We start from the raw sequence: 13,589 nt of genomic DNA, 5'->3' as shown, positions 1-13,589 counted from the left end.
ATGAAAATCACATTAGTGATTTAAATGTTATCATTAAAAATAACATTTAATAAAATACTACGAAATTTACCATTTTAAGGCCGATTAAAATTGTTTTATTTCCTTTATTTTTTTTAATTATTTCATTGAAAACGTGATATTATACTGTGTTATGATAAATGACGTTTATTAATTTTATTTGCCATTTCTTATCAACCTATTTTGTTTATCAAAATTTTATTAAGGTTATTATAAATGTTTACTAAATACAAAATACCATATTCTTTGAAAAATATATATAGCTCTGATTGTATTTGTATGAGCGTAAATATAGTATAAATAACAACAGTTGTGTGGACATTACGACGTAGTAGTTGTTGCAAGACAAACGATTTTACAGACACGAGCAGCATTAATGCCATGAGTGCCAAGTTGATTTTGAGTGTAACGTTGGCGGTGTCTTGTATTTTAGGATGTTGGTGTGGTAAGTTTATCGATATTCAGTTAAGAGAATTAGAATTAATAGTCATACAATTTCAGAATTTGTGCCAACATCTGATAAAACGTATTACGCATCTACCGAAGCAGTAAGTATAAATATGTTTTTAGTCCAGTTATATTGGGGGTCTCATCTCGGAATAAGAATTAATAAGCTTTAAGTCCGTATAATTCTTTATTTTAACATTCTAAAACTTATCTCGAATGTCTCATATCCGTGTATTAACATATCAAAGGCTAAATTTCACAAAAATCGATTTCTGCAAATATCTCTCTTCCTATGGATTTAATGCTATTTAATTAATATTTATTTTGTTGCTATTTAATTTAATTGAATGCATTTATGACGAATACTATAGGAAATAAAATGACCTACAACTTTTGTTTCAAATATTTTTTAAACCTTCAACCGTTTTTGAGATAGAGGGCGGAGAGCGCTCAGCTATTTAGAGCATATTTATATCTATAACACAGTAAACTCACTAAATTGATGGCGACAGAAGTCGGAGTTTTAGTTAATTTTGACTCTGATATAATAAAATCCATCTAATCCAAATAAAATTATGAAACATAAATGTTATCAGTTATATGTTTCATAATTATGTTTTGTCAAATCTATACTTTCACTGTTTTTTCTCTTATATATTTGCGTTACATGCAAAATAGTTAATATTCTTTCTCGCCTACATTCTTCTCCTACATTTATCCAAATGATCGTGTATATTCTGAACAATTGCAGACATATCTATGCACATAAATCTTTCACACTCTACAATACTACTTTCTACAGTTATTTTATATTAACTATAGTCACCTTTAGTTGTTTTCACTTTCATAACCCTCTCTTGGTAATTGTCAGCATTGAGTCATAATCCTATATTCAGAAAGTTTCATTCAATCACTGTGAATTTTGAAATCGTTGAATAGCAAAGCTGTTAATTTTCTATCTATTTAACTCTTGTTAACGATTTCACCATTTGTCAGTTTCTCCTTTAATGTGCTTGATAAAGTTCATATAAACCGAAAGTGTTATTGTAGATAATATTTCTTTCCTTATATCCAGGCAGTTCTTGCTGTATATACTTCTAGACCAGCATGTTTATTGTAATAGTTCTTTGCTACACCCCATATCAACTATTTCCAGCATGAAGAACAATATATCTAAAATAAATTAATAATAAATATTTTGACTAACAAAATGGAATGCATTGTTATTTCAGCGTTTTCATTTTTTCATCAAATTTTGTGATCTTAACACCATTTGTATTAACATCTTATCATGAGTTACCGAATATCCCATTCTAAAATATCCATGTGTTATCTAAATATGCAAATGCAATAAGTATCCCTTCATTTTATTATGTTTTTAAAAATTTTAATCTTTTAAAGGAAACGTTTGGAAGTTCATGCTCGTGGGTTATCTTTACACTATTTAAATTCTATTTTACCGAAGAATGTATGAAGGGATGTTCTATATCCTCAAAGCTGTATATATCAAAACTTTCAATATATATTTTCCAGACAAACAGCTTTTTCTGAAATAATTGTATGATATTATCTTTATATTGAATAAACTGCTCACTGTTTTTAAACATTTAATATATTTGATATCTGATAGAGATAACATAAAGATGATCTTGATTCGTCTGTTTCTGACTCTGGCTATTCTTCTAACTATTACGGCTTTGGCATTTTCAACCACTGTAATAATAAGTAGCGATTAGAAATTTATCAAAACAAGCAAAGTGTTAAAATCACATTTGCCAATATATATAACCTCGGTAGTGTTATAATGTGTAGTTAATTGTATATGTTAGTTGTATAATAGTGTAGTTAATATAACTAATATTTTGAAGAATTTTGCAGACGTTTGACAATAGGAAGACTTTTTTAGACTGATTTGGTTACATGTTCGAATGTATTAAGCAACATTGTTTCTCTTTTTAGTCAGAAAAGAAATAAGAGGGAAAATATAATATATCTTAAAATATATTAAAATTTACAAATTGTAATAGGCAACAAATTAAACATATTGATGACGTGACTTTACTGTTAATTTTAATACACTATAAACAAGTATTTATTAATTTATATTCGGAAATACTGTTTTATATATTTACTGTAGAAATTCTAATATGGATAAGTTTTACAAAAACTTGAATAGCAAGAACATGAATCTCAATATTCTTCTTTATAATCTCAAATTTCTTGAAAGTTTCTAATTCAATATCATCAAAGATAGTATCTCCATTTAGATCGCTCTGTTACAGGGATACAATGAGGCGAGTTTGTCCATTGCACAGGCTACAAGCGAACTAACATTACAATACCGATTTTCGATGTATAATTTCCTAGCCAAGTTTGAATTTTATAAAATACATGGCTGAAGACTGAATATCTGCGCTTGTTTTTTGAGCTTTGTTGAATATGTGTTTGAAGTTGATCGATTTTGTCATCGGATTTCAGAGCATTATATATTGGCAAGAAGATGCGATTTCTATTTTCATATAATACTAGTAGAGGATTGTTTTCTTGTTAAAATACTTGAGCTATTTGATCTAAATAGGGAGGTTTCTCTACCGTTCTAATGATTGGTTTCTTCTATTTTTTAAACAACGCGGAAGAACGAGGACATTTATAAAAACTTAGTATACTTAACTTGTAATATTTCATTTGCCAACTATTTTAAAGAAAATTTCTTGTTAATATGATTAAGTACGTCTAATTAATGAGCATATCTATATATTCTTTTATTATGACGACAGTCATATGGCCTTGTGATTATACGATAGGTTTTTTTATGATAATAATGCGTGCATTATATCTAGCCTCCTCTGCTATGATATTGACAGCTTCTAATTACAGAAGACAAAAGCAGTGGTAGAGATTTTTATATCCTATAATATGTTTTGTATCCTATAAATGTAAATAGCTTCAAAGCCATAGGAAGCAAGATATTTATTAAAAAAAAATATTTTTGTGACCTTTGATAACTCAACACGAAATTTTGTGAGACTTTCGACACAACTTTTAGATTGCAAAAATAAAAGTTTGTCCGGATTTACACTTTATTATTTCTCATTCCGATGTCGAGTCCATGGTTTGGCGTATATGACTCGACTATTTGTTATATATACATTTTGAATAGGTGGTTGACGGATCCATTATAATCGAGAAATGTCAGGAATATATTAAACAAAGAAAACCATTTAATTTCTCATCCGTGTTTATTTTATTCTCCGATGCTCACATACAGATATAACACAGTGATATCTCTGCTAATCGACTTATCAATATGATGCCTGGGTGGTATATATATATATATACATACATGGTAATATATTTTTCATATATGTATATATATATATACATACATGGTATATATATTATGAATAGGCCGTTAACAGACCAAACATAACCAAACATTACAGTTTCCTTTAAATATTTTAAGATCTCGTCAAACGCAGTGAAATAGATTTGATCAGAGCAAATATGTGATACCACTGTTAATAGACTCAGCAATATGATTCCTGTATATTAATATTTGATATTTCTTGTCATTTTTACGGCGAAATTTCAATGGTTCAAGTCAAACAGGATTTTTTCTGTTTTTAAAATATGTTATGGAAACTTTATTACTCAGACTCTTACTGATTCGACCGTATCAAACAAATCAAAGCAGTCCAAACTTTATTCGATCTAGTCGCTCAAAATAGACAGTGAAATTTGGAGAACATAAGAAAGTTAACAAAATAGTGACATTATATGAGATAACCCACACTTTAAAAATATCAGATGGTAAGAAGGTGTGGTATTTTTTCATATGGCGAGTATTAAAATCAATACTTATAACGAACTATCCTGGAAAAAAGTGAGATTGGCTATATCTCAAGCTTTCAGATTACTGTTGTAGAATAAACATATTTTTTAAGGTGCAAATTGGGTACTATACGAAATCCCATTTTAAAAGGTCAATTGAAAAGTTCCCGGCCTACCATAGTAAAACACATTTTTTAAGCAATTTTTTTTTATTCAACATAATTTCCTTCAAGGGTGATTATAGCGACTCTCCAACTTTTCGATATCATTTTTGCAGTACGATTTGTCATTTGCTTCAAAATAGGCCTCAGTTTCGGCGATCACCTCTTCATTCGACGAAAATTTCTTCACAGCGCGCATTCTTTTGAGATCTGAGAACAATATAGTTATAATATAGTATAGGGAAATAGTCGCTGCATGCCAGATCTGAAGAATGCGGTGGATGAGGAATCAATTCGAAGCCCAATTCATGGATTTTCTTCAAATGCGGCCGTTTTTCGGCGATTTGGTCCTTTAAACGGTCCAATAACGCTATGTAGTAGTCGTTGTTGATGGTCCTTCCGTTTTCAAGGTAGTTAATGGAAATCATTCCATGCGCATCCCAAAATACAGACGCCATAACCATGCCAGGTGACTGTTGCGTTTTCCCACGCTTTGGAGCGGGTTCATCGTGTGCAGTCCACTCGGATAACTGTCGATTGGATTTAGGAGAAAAATGATGGAGCAATATTTCATCCATTGTCACATATCGACTCAAAAACTCGGGTTCATTACGCTTGATCATTTTTAAACACCGCTCCAAATCATCAACTCGTCGTTGTTTTTGGTCAAAAGTGAGCTCGCGCGGCAGCCACTTTGCATATAGCTTTCTCATACCGAAATATTCGTGAATGATACGTGAATGTACACGTTCAGTTGATATCTTTAGAGTGTCTGCTTTTTTATTCAATTTCAATATACGACCATTCGAAGTCATTTTGTGGATTTCTTTGTTTTCGTCGCCTTGATGGTTGATTTTATACCGGGGCAGTATGTGGAAACTCGTCATCGTGCCAAGTTTTTGCTTCAAATATATTTTTCGCTTCAAAAAGCAATATTTTATCAACACGCGTAATTCCTTTTTATCCATTTATTTCATAATAACAAAAGTTGCTTCTCTAAAAATGCTATAATTCGCTAACTAATGGTCCGACAGCTATCAAATTTGTACACATATTTTTTGAGGGTTAGGGCTAACTAAAAAAACATATCGGGAATTTTTCAATTGACCTGTGAATCGTGGATAAATTGTTTATCAGACAAAAAAATGTTTTCTTTGTGGTATTTTGATTCGCGATAATAACTGATTTTACAATGATAATCCCAATCGCAAAAAGCCAAGTTAGCTTGTCTAAGAAAGTTATCCCCCCATCGACACCGAGGTGGAATATTTTTGTTTTTGGTCATAAGATTTTGTATAGTCATTCCTAGTTATAATAATAAACTGCTTAAGCTTAACTTAAGAATACACTTACACAATAAACAAGTTCGTGTGGTTTGGCTCGCTAAAATACCAATCTGCTCTGCTTTTTGGTATTTATCTATTTGGTCTCGTGGTATTTAGCCGACGCTGCTTGAGGAACCGAGCATCCGTCATTTTGCCGCAATACTATATTATTAAATAATATAATATATTAAATTATTAAATTAAATAATAATAAGTTAATTAATAATGTTAAATGAACAAGTGTGGAGCTATTAGATATAATTTTTCAGTCTCTAGTCCATTTGTAAATCTTGTTGTCTCCTACTTGTACTTTTTTTACAGCCTTAGGCACAGATATGTCTTTTGCCATGATAACTGTGTAGTCGATAAATGTTCCTTTTGTTTCCTTTGTGGTTGGGATATCAGCAGTGTAGAGCAGATACAGTGGTGGTCCTAAGAGACTACACTGGGAAAGTCTAGTCGAAATAGGTTTAAGCGTTGAGACTTTCCCTTGATTGCCAGGCTTTGATTTCTCGAATGTTTCTTTGATTTTATTCTTTGCATCTTTTGATTTAACTGAACTCTATTAAATATTGTTTTGTCTGCAGCATTTCTGGTTCTGAATCATACCCTTTTTGCTTTCCGTTTTTCTTTTATCAATTCACTAACTTCAGAGGTTTAATTTACCTCATATTCCGATTTCTATCTTGATGTTGGGGTAGTTTCTTTTACAGGAGACCGAATTTGTTCAATTGTACCTCGGGTTTGCTGTTTAAGATCATCTATACTGTTGAGTCTTATGTTTAAACTTTTTGTTTCTGCATTATAAGTCTAAACGTGTCCCAGATAGTAAATTTGTATTAATATTAGGCTTCTTTGTTTTTTCTTTCAGAATTGTCGCACTTAGTGTTAACAATGTTAGGTGAGATTAATCGTGAATCCCAAGCTGTGTGATTAACATTAAAGTCCCCTCCAATCTTAAACCGTGCGCCTAATTTGAAACATACATTTCTGTGTTGTGCGTTATATTATTTTGTATCTTGATGGACAGTATATAGCTCCTATGTTTATATAAGCACCTTTCTTTCTATCGTAGCTTGAATTTCTTCTTTTTTGATTGAATCGCTGCCAAACAAACACCAAAAGATGGGAAACATTTTAAAAAAATATTGAAAAATAATTTTATTCATATATATTGTATCAATTGTTATCAAAAATCATTTTTAAGCTTAATTTTAATATTATCTATAGTTGAATTGGACTGATGCCAAAAATGCTTGCGCTTCTCAAGGATTGGAGCTAGTCAGCATACTGAACGAGAATGAAAAGTCCCAGTTGGAATCATTTTTGAGATCGAACAAGTTGGTTCCAAGTGATAAGTGGTGTAATTTGCTGCTAATTTTTTGGTTTTATTAATACTCACGAGCATTTCTGATTTGTAGCTGGGTACTGGACATCAGGAATTCGATACCCCAACGGTACGTTTATATGGGTCTCTACCGGTACCCAAGTTGGGGAAAGAGGTCATAGTTGGTTGCTAGGTGAACCCAACCATAGTTCTTCTAGAGAGAATTGCATAGAGCTTAAGTATTTTCTAAGGCACATAGGATGGAACGACTATTTCTGCGACGAAGCCCGAAGATATTTGTGCCAAGTTTCCAGAAAAGAAGTACAACACGGCCAAGAATTAGACGACTACAGCTTTTTGTCCAAAGAAGATAGCATCAAAACAATTCTAAGACTGTCATATTAATATTGTGTTTATTATATTAATAGAATCTATTATGGCTATATATAAAACAAATATAACTTGATAATAATGTTTTTTATAACAATTTTATTTATAATATTTAGGCTACGTAAGCTCTAGATACCTTGATTTTTTCCACATTTATTACTTTCAATGATGCATAAATTGTTAAAGAATTATTTTCAAACCGAGAAAATATTTTCGAAGAATATATAATATTTGAAAAAGGAGATTAAAAAAAGAATTGTGATTCCACAATCTGCCCTATAGGCAATAAGTATTTCTTATGTCTATATTATATTTACATGGCATGCAGAAAATCAATTCATTAAGCGATCTTCTGTATAAAATATTATCTTAATTAATTAGTTTTATTCTAATGCTTATTTTAAAGATTATATATGTCCAGTAATCAGATCTGGTGGTGTTAAACTTTTTAGTCTACGCACTTCACTATCGCGTCGCTATTTAGCTGATTAGCGAGTACATTGGGATGCACTGACACTCTTTCGAAGTACTTCACACAAACACGTTGAATTACACCCGTTATAGGTTCTAGAGGAATATGGCGTTGTATCACTTTATTTGAAATATAGCACGGAGCATCAACAATAGCACGCAACACTTTATTTTGGAACCGTTGGATGATGGATATATTAGATTTGCTAGCGGTACCCCATAGTTGGATTCCATATGACCAAATAGGCTTGACTATAGACTCATACAGCAACACCTTGTTATCTAATGATAACTTGGATTTGCGCCCGATGAGCCAATACATTTGATATAATTTCAGTCGAAGTTGTTTTCGTTTATAGAGTATGTGCTTCTTCCAGGTTAGTGCATACCAAGATATTTAACTTGCTCTCCTTGGGGGAGTTGACGATGATTGATATTCACTGGTGAACATGTTTTTCTACGCAGGGTAAAGGTTATATGCGTGGATTTTGTTTCATTGGCTTTAATGCGCCATGTCTTCAACCATAATTGTATTTGCTCCAGGTGGGTTTGTAGGTTTATTGATGCTGTGACCGGATCTTCATGGGATGTCAAGATTGCTGTATCATTTGCGTATGTTGTCACAGTAGTTATTTTTGTGGTGGGCAGATCGGCCGTATATAGAAAATACAGTAGTGGACCCAGTACACTACCTTGTGGAACTCTTGAATATATGGGATTTAATTCGGTATGTTCATCGCCTTGATTTACAATAAAATGTTTGTCAGTGAGATATGATTTTTGTAACTGATAGTCCGGATGAGGGAGAAGTTTCTTTAGTTTAACCTGCAAGCCCGTATGCCATAATTTGTCAAAAGCCTGAGATATGTCTAGAAAAGCAGCCGAACTATATCTTTTGGCATTTAGGTCAATTTTTATTTTGTTTACAAGTCTATGCACTTGTTCTATAGTCCCATGTTTCTTGCGAAAGCCAAACTGATGTTCTGGAATCATTTTTCTTTTTTCTAATATATAGTTTAGCTTCTTTATGTCTAATTTCTCGAAAACTTTCGAGATTATCGATAATAAACTTATAAGTTGGTAGAAGGTCACATCTTCTGATATTTTTCCTGTTTTTAGAATCATTAGTATTTTAGCTTCTTTTCAGATGCCAGGGAAGAAATTAATACGTACTATAGCATTAAATATAAATGTTAATAGTTTCACGCCCTTTTCTGATAGTTCCTTTAAAATTTTACCAGTAATTAAGTAATAACCAGGAGCTTTTTTAATATTAATTTCTCTCATTATTGTTTGTTTAACTTTTCTGACCGTTAATTTCTCGTGCGGTAAGTCCATTTGAAATGGCGAACCCAGAAAGCAAGTAATTTTATTTTCGTTATATTTATGTAGCTGAGACTGGAAATGTTTAAAAACATTTTTTAAGTGTTTTGAGAAAATGTCGGCGTTGTCTTGATTGCTTCTAGCCCAATTATTTTCGCTTGTTTTAATAGGTGGGTTATGCTGCTGGGATCTCTTAAGCTTTCTTGTTGATTTCCACAACGAATAGTCTGTAGCCTCAGATGGTGTCAAATTATCTAGGTATTCTTGAATGCCTTGTTCATTTTGCCCTATTATATTTTCTCTCATTCTCTTCAGTCCTTTGCTGTTGCCAATTCCGTTGTAACTTTCTTTTTTCTGTATTGTACATGATATATGTACATTTTTTCTTGGAAATGTTTCATTGTTAGGAGTCGCGGAATATGCTGCCTGCTGTATATTTTTTGTAATGTTTATTGCTGCCATTTCAATGTCAATTTCAGTTTGTAACGGTATGTTTAGAGAGATGTTTCGGTCTAATTTTTCTCTAAATGAGGACCAGTTAGTTCTATTATTACACAGAGAAGGGGGTTTATCTTTGATGGCAATTTTTGAAAAAAGTGTTACTATTATTGGTGAATGATCAGAAGACAGGTCAAAACATGATTCTGCATGGTACTTTTATGTATCAATATTTTTTGTAATACAGAAATCTATAGTATCTGGCTTTTTATTTCTGTCTGAAGGCCAATATGTTGTTTCACCAGTAGAGTTATGTTGTTAATTATCTGTCTTTATTGCTTTTAGCAGTTCTCTGCCTTTTGAGGTTATTATTCTTGAACCCCACATTAAATGTTTTGCATTGTAATCTCCTCCGGCTATATCTATTACCTAGCGTACTGAAGAATACTTGAAAGTGTTCTGCCTTGTTGTTATGTTTGGGTGAGAAATAAATTGCAGACATTTTAATGGTCTATGGACTTCCTCTATGGTTATACTGGTTGCTTGCAGGTAGTCTTTGCGGAATTTTTCTTTTTCGAAATGCTTTATATCATCTCGAATGATTATGGCTGTACCTCCATGTGCTTTATCATCAGGGTGATTTGTATGATAAAGTTTATATTTGGGAATTTTCAAATAATGTTTGTCCGTAAAATGTGTTTCGGAAACCACCATAAGATCAATATTTTGTTCAGTTACGAACATTTCTAGTTCCCTGGCGTGTTGTTGGAGCCCATTGGCATTCCAGACGGCGATTTTGTAGCTAATGGTTTCAGGCATTAGCCAAGTTTGCTGACGACGGTTGTGAGTAGACCAAGCATCGTAATAACATCCAACTAGATTTGAAAGTTTCAAAGTTTGCTGGTAAAATATGCAAAACTTTGCGTACTAAAATTATCTTCTCCTTGAATGCAACCAAATGCAAAAAAGTCGGTACATATATTAAATAACTGATCTTTGGACGATGCTTCGAAATTTTGCTTCAATGCCTTCCACACTTCATAAGCCGTCTCTTTATCCATAATTTTTTGATATACATCATCTGTTACTGAACTTGTAATAACAGACTTGGCATAACTGTTAGCTTTTCTATATAAATTTGATTTCACTTTATGATTCCTCACCATCTTGTCATTAGCGTCTGCCGCCAACGCGTTCAGTTTCACCAACTTGCCGTCCATTGCATCCAAAGCTCCCTCATGGTAATTCAGAAAATCTCGAATTTTACGCTTCCACATCGGCCATTCCGCTTCACTGTTTAGCACCTTAATGTGTTTGAAATTAAATCCAATTCTATTTATTTTCTAACTATTTAATCTCAAAACTAATAACCTCAAAGGAAAAATGTCTATTTTCTTTCCGGACACGAAACTGGGCACATAACCTGTTGAGATTTTACGTTTAATAATTGATATTCTCAGATTATTTTCAACAAATAGCTTTATTTAATACACCTATCTAAACAGTTGAAGGCTCTATATAAACGAACTAATGAATTAATCTATATACAACAACAACCAATAACAACGTGGCTTCTCTCTTGACTGACACTTAAATATATCTAACAACTACATCACTCGAAAGTCCCTAGACCAGTAACATTTCATTACGGGACTTAACACAGATTCGTTCTTTTAACTAAAGAAGATTAACAAGGTGTTAAGAAAAACCCCGGCATATACGAAAATTTCATCCCAACATAGATTGACAAAATTCGAGAATAACAAGAACCGTCTGTGTTATTTGCATAGAAGATATTTAGATTTTCGAAATCAGGTTTTGATTTAATTGAATGTGTGATGAAGAAAACGAAAACAAGAAAAATTGTTCTTACTTAAGGACTGTTATTAATTCATATGGTTCTGGAGATATAGTATATTATTCTACTAGAGGCACTTCTAAAGGTTGTTAAGATTTTACTTTAAATTTTAGGTTCTGATTAGGGGTTAATTTCAGGTTTCATTAGTAAATGCATTTATTAATAAAACACCAACCGCATATTGCAGTAATAAATACGTTAATTTGTATATCAAAAGTTAAAATGAACAATCTATAGAATATTAACAGTTATAAAATAGTTTTATAAGAATTTAATTAATCATTTGTTGATGAGCTGTTAGTTCCCACGTGGGACATAAGACAATGTAGGAAGCAATATATAAATATATAATACATAATACATAAATACATGATATGAAGTAACATACATAACAGGCAATACATAAATGAAGTAATGAAGATATACAGCAGTTAAAAATAAAACTAACTACATAATTGGCATACATGGGACACATAGAATAAACAGAAGAAATTATGACTTTTAAAAGAATGATAAATAATAAGGTGTAATAAGATATGTAGCTATATGACACTTGAACTTCGTATTAATTATGAAACCTGAACTTAATAGAATTAATTTTGGAAAATCAAAATAATACCTTCGTTTGAACATTTTCATAGAGAGAAAAGATCTAATACCAACACACCAGTTTGGGTTTATTAACCAGCATTTAACAATTGACCAAATCCTCAAATAACAAAATATAAATGAAGTAACGAAGGTATACAGCAGTTTAAATAAAACTAACTACATAATTTGCGTATATGGGACACATAGAATAAATAGAAGAAATTATGAATTATTAACACACTTTTATAACATTTTAAAAGATTGATAAATAATATGGTGTAATAAGATATGCAGCTATATGCCATTTGAACTTTGTATTAATTATTGTAATTAAATACTTAATAGAATTAATTTTGGAAAATCAAAATAATACCGTCGTTTTAACATTTTCATAGAGAGAAAACATCTAATACCAACACACCAGTTTAGGTTTATTAAGAAGCATTCAACAATTGACCAGATCCACAAAATAACACATGTTATTGAAAAAGCCTACGATAGTAAAAAAGTATGCTCAGCTATATTCTTAGATGTAGCACAAACCTTCGATAAGGTTTGACATGAAGGCCTTGTTCATAAACTACAGAAAATGTTACCAAAACAACCGACAGAACTACTAAAATCGTAATAACTATAATAAAAGAAGCTAAAGGAAGGAAGGAAGTGTACTGGAGCCAATTGAAAATATTACGATGACTACATTTGCTGATGATACTGCGATTATAGCCGTCGGAGATAATAGTTAAGAAGCCACACGAAAATTACAACAGGCAGGTGACAATATAAATAATTGGACATAAGCTTGGAAAATATAAATTAACGAAAGTTAATCTGTGTATGTGTAGTACACCTACAATCAGACCGTACAATCACCAATAACATTAAATAATACTATCATTCCATGTAGCAACAATGCTAAATATCTCGGAATGCATCTTGATGAACATATAAAGAAGAAAATAAAAGAACTGGAATTGAAATATAGGAAAATGTTTTGGCTAATTCGAAGAAAATCACAATTATAAATACATAATAAATTGCTATTATATAAGCAAATGCTGAAACCTATATGGACATACGGAGTTCAATTATGGGGATTGTCTGCAAAGAGTAACATAAACAAAATACAAATTTTCCAGAACAAAGTTCTGAGAAGTATTGTGGGCGCACCCAAATACTACAGAACCGACTACCTACATCAAGAAATCAAGAGAATTGCAAGGGGGCATGAGGGAAGATCCATTCTCATGATAATATTGAATTATTGCAACTTTTGGATACAACCGTAGCAGGACACAGACTCAAAAGAATCAAACTATCTGATCTTATGTAGTAAGGTGCATATAATAAAAAATACAGCAGTGACATGTATAAACATTATTTTACCAGAGACTGAGATAGGGCCGATG

At 31.8% G+C, this 13,589-nt stretch overlaps 1 protein-coding gene across 1 annotated transcript; it reads left to right on the top strand.

Annotated features, from left to right (window-relative positions):
- Positions 1–304: 304 nt before the first annotated feature.
- Positions 305–7,585, top strand: LOC143190315 (salivary C-type lectin 2). Its single transcript, XM_076394534.1, has 4 exons — positions 305–463; positions 520–566; positions 7,013–7,145; positions 7,204–7,585. Exons 1-4 carry the CDS (start codon positions 400–402, stop codon positions 7,512–7,514), a joined length of 555 nt encoding a protein of 184 aa, XP_076250649.1. The 5' UTR covers positions 305–399; the 3' UTR covers positions 7,515–7,585.
- The last annotated feature ends 6,004 nt before the right edge of the window (positions 7,586–13,589 follow it).

This window comes from Rhynchophorus ferrugineus, unplaced genomic scaffold (assembly GCF_030347505.1).
Source record: "Rhynchophorus ferrugineus isolate W39M unplaced genomic scaffold, kcgeb_rfMv2 rfM1, whole genome shotgun sequence".
Taxonomy (NCBI): Eukaryota; Metazoa; Arthropoda; class Insecta; order Coleoptera; family Curculionidae; genus Rhynchophorus; species Rhynchophorus ferrugineus.
The sequence above is the reverse complement of the archived record's forward strand: the minus strand, read 5'-3'. Positions and strand labels throughout refer to the sequence as shown.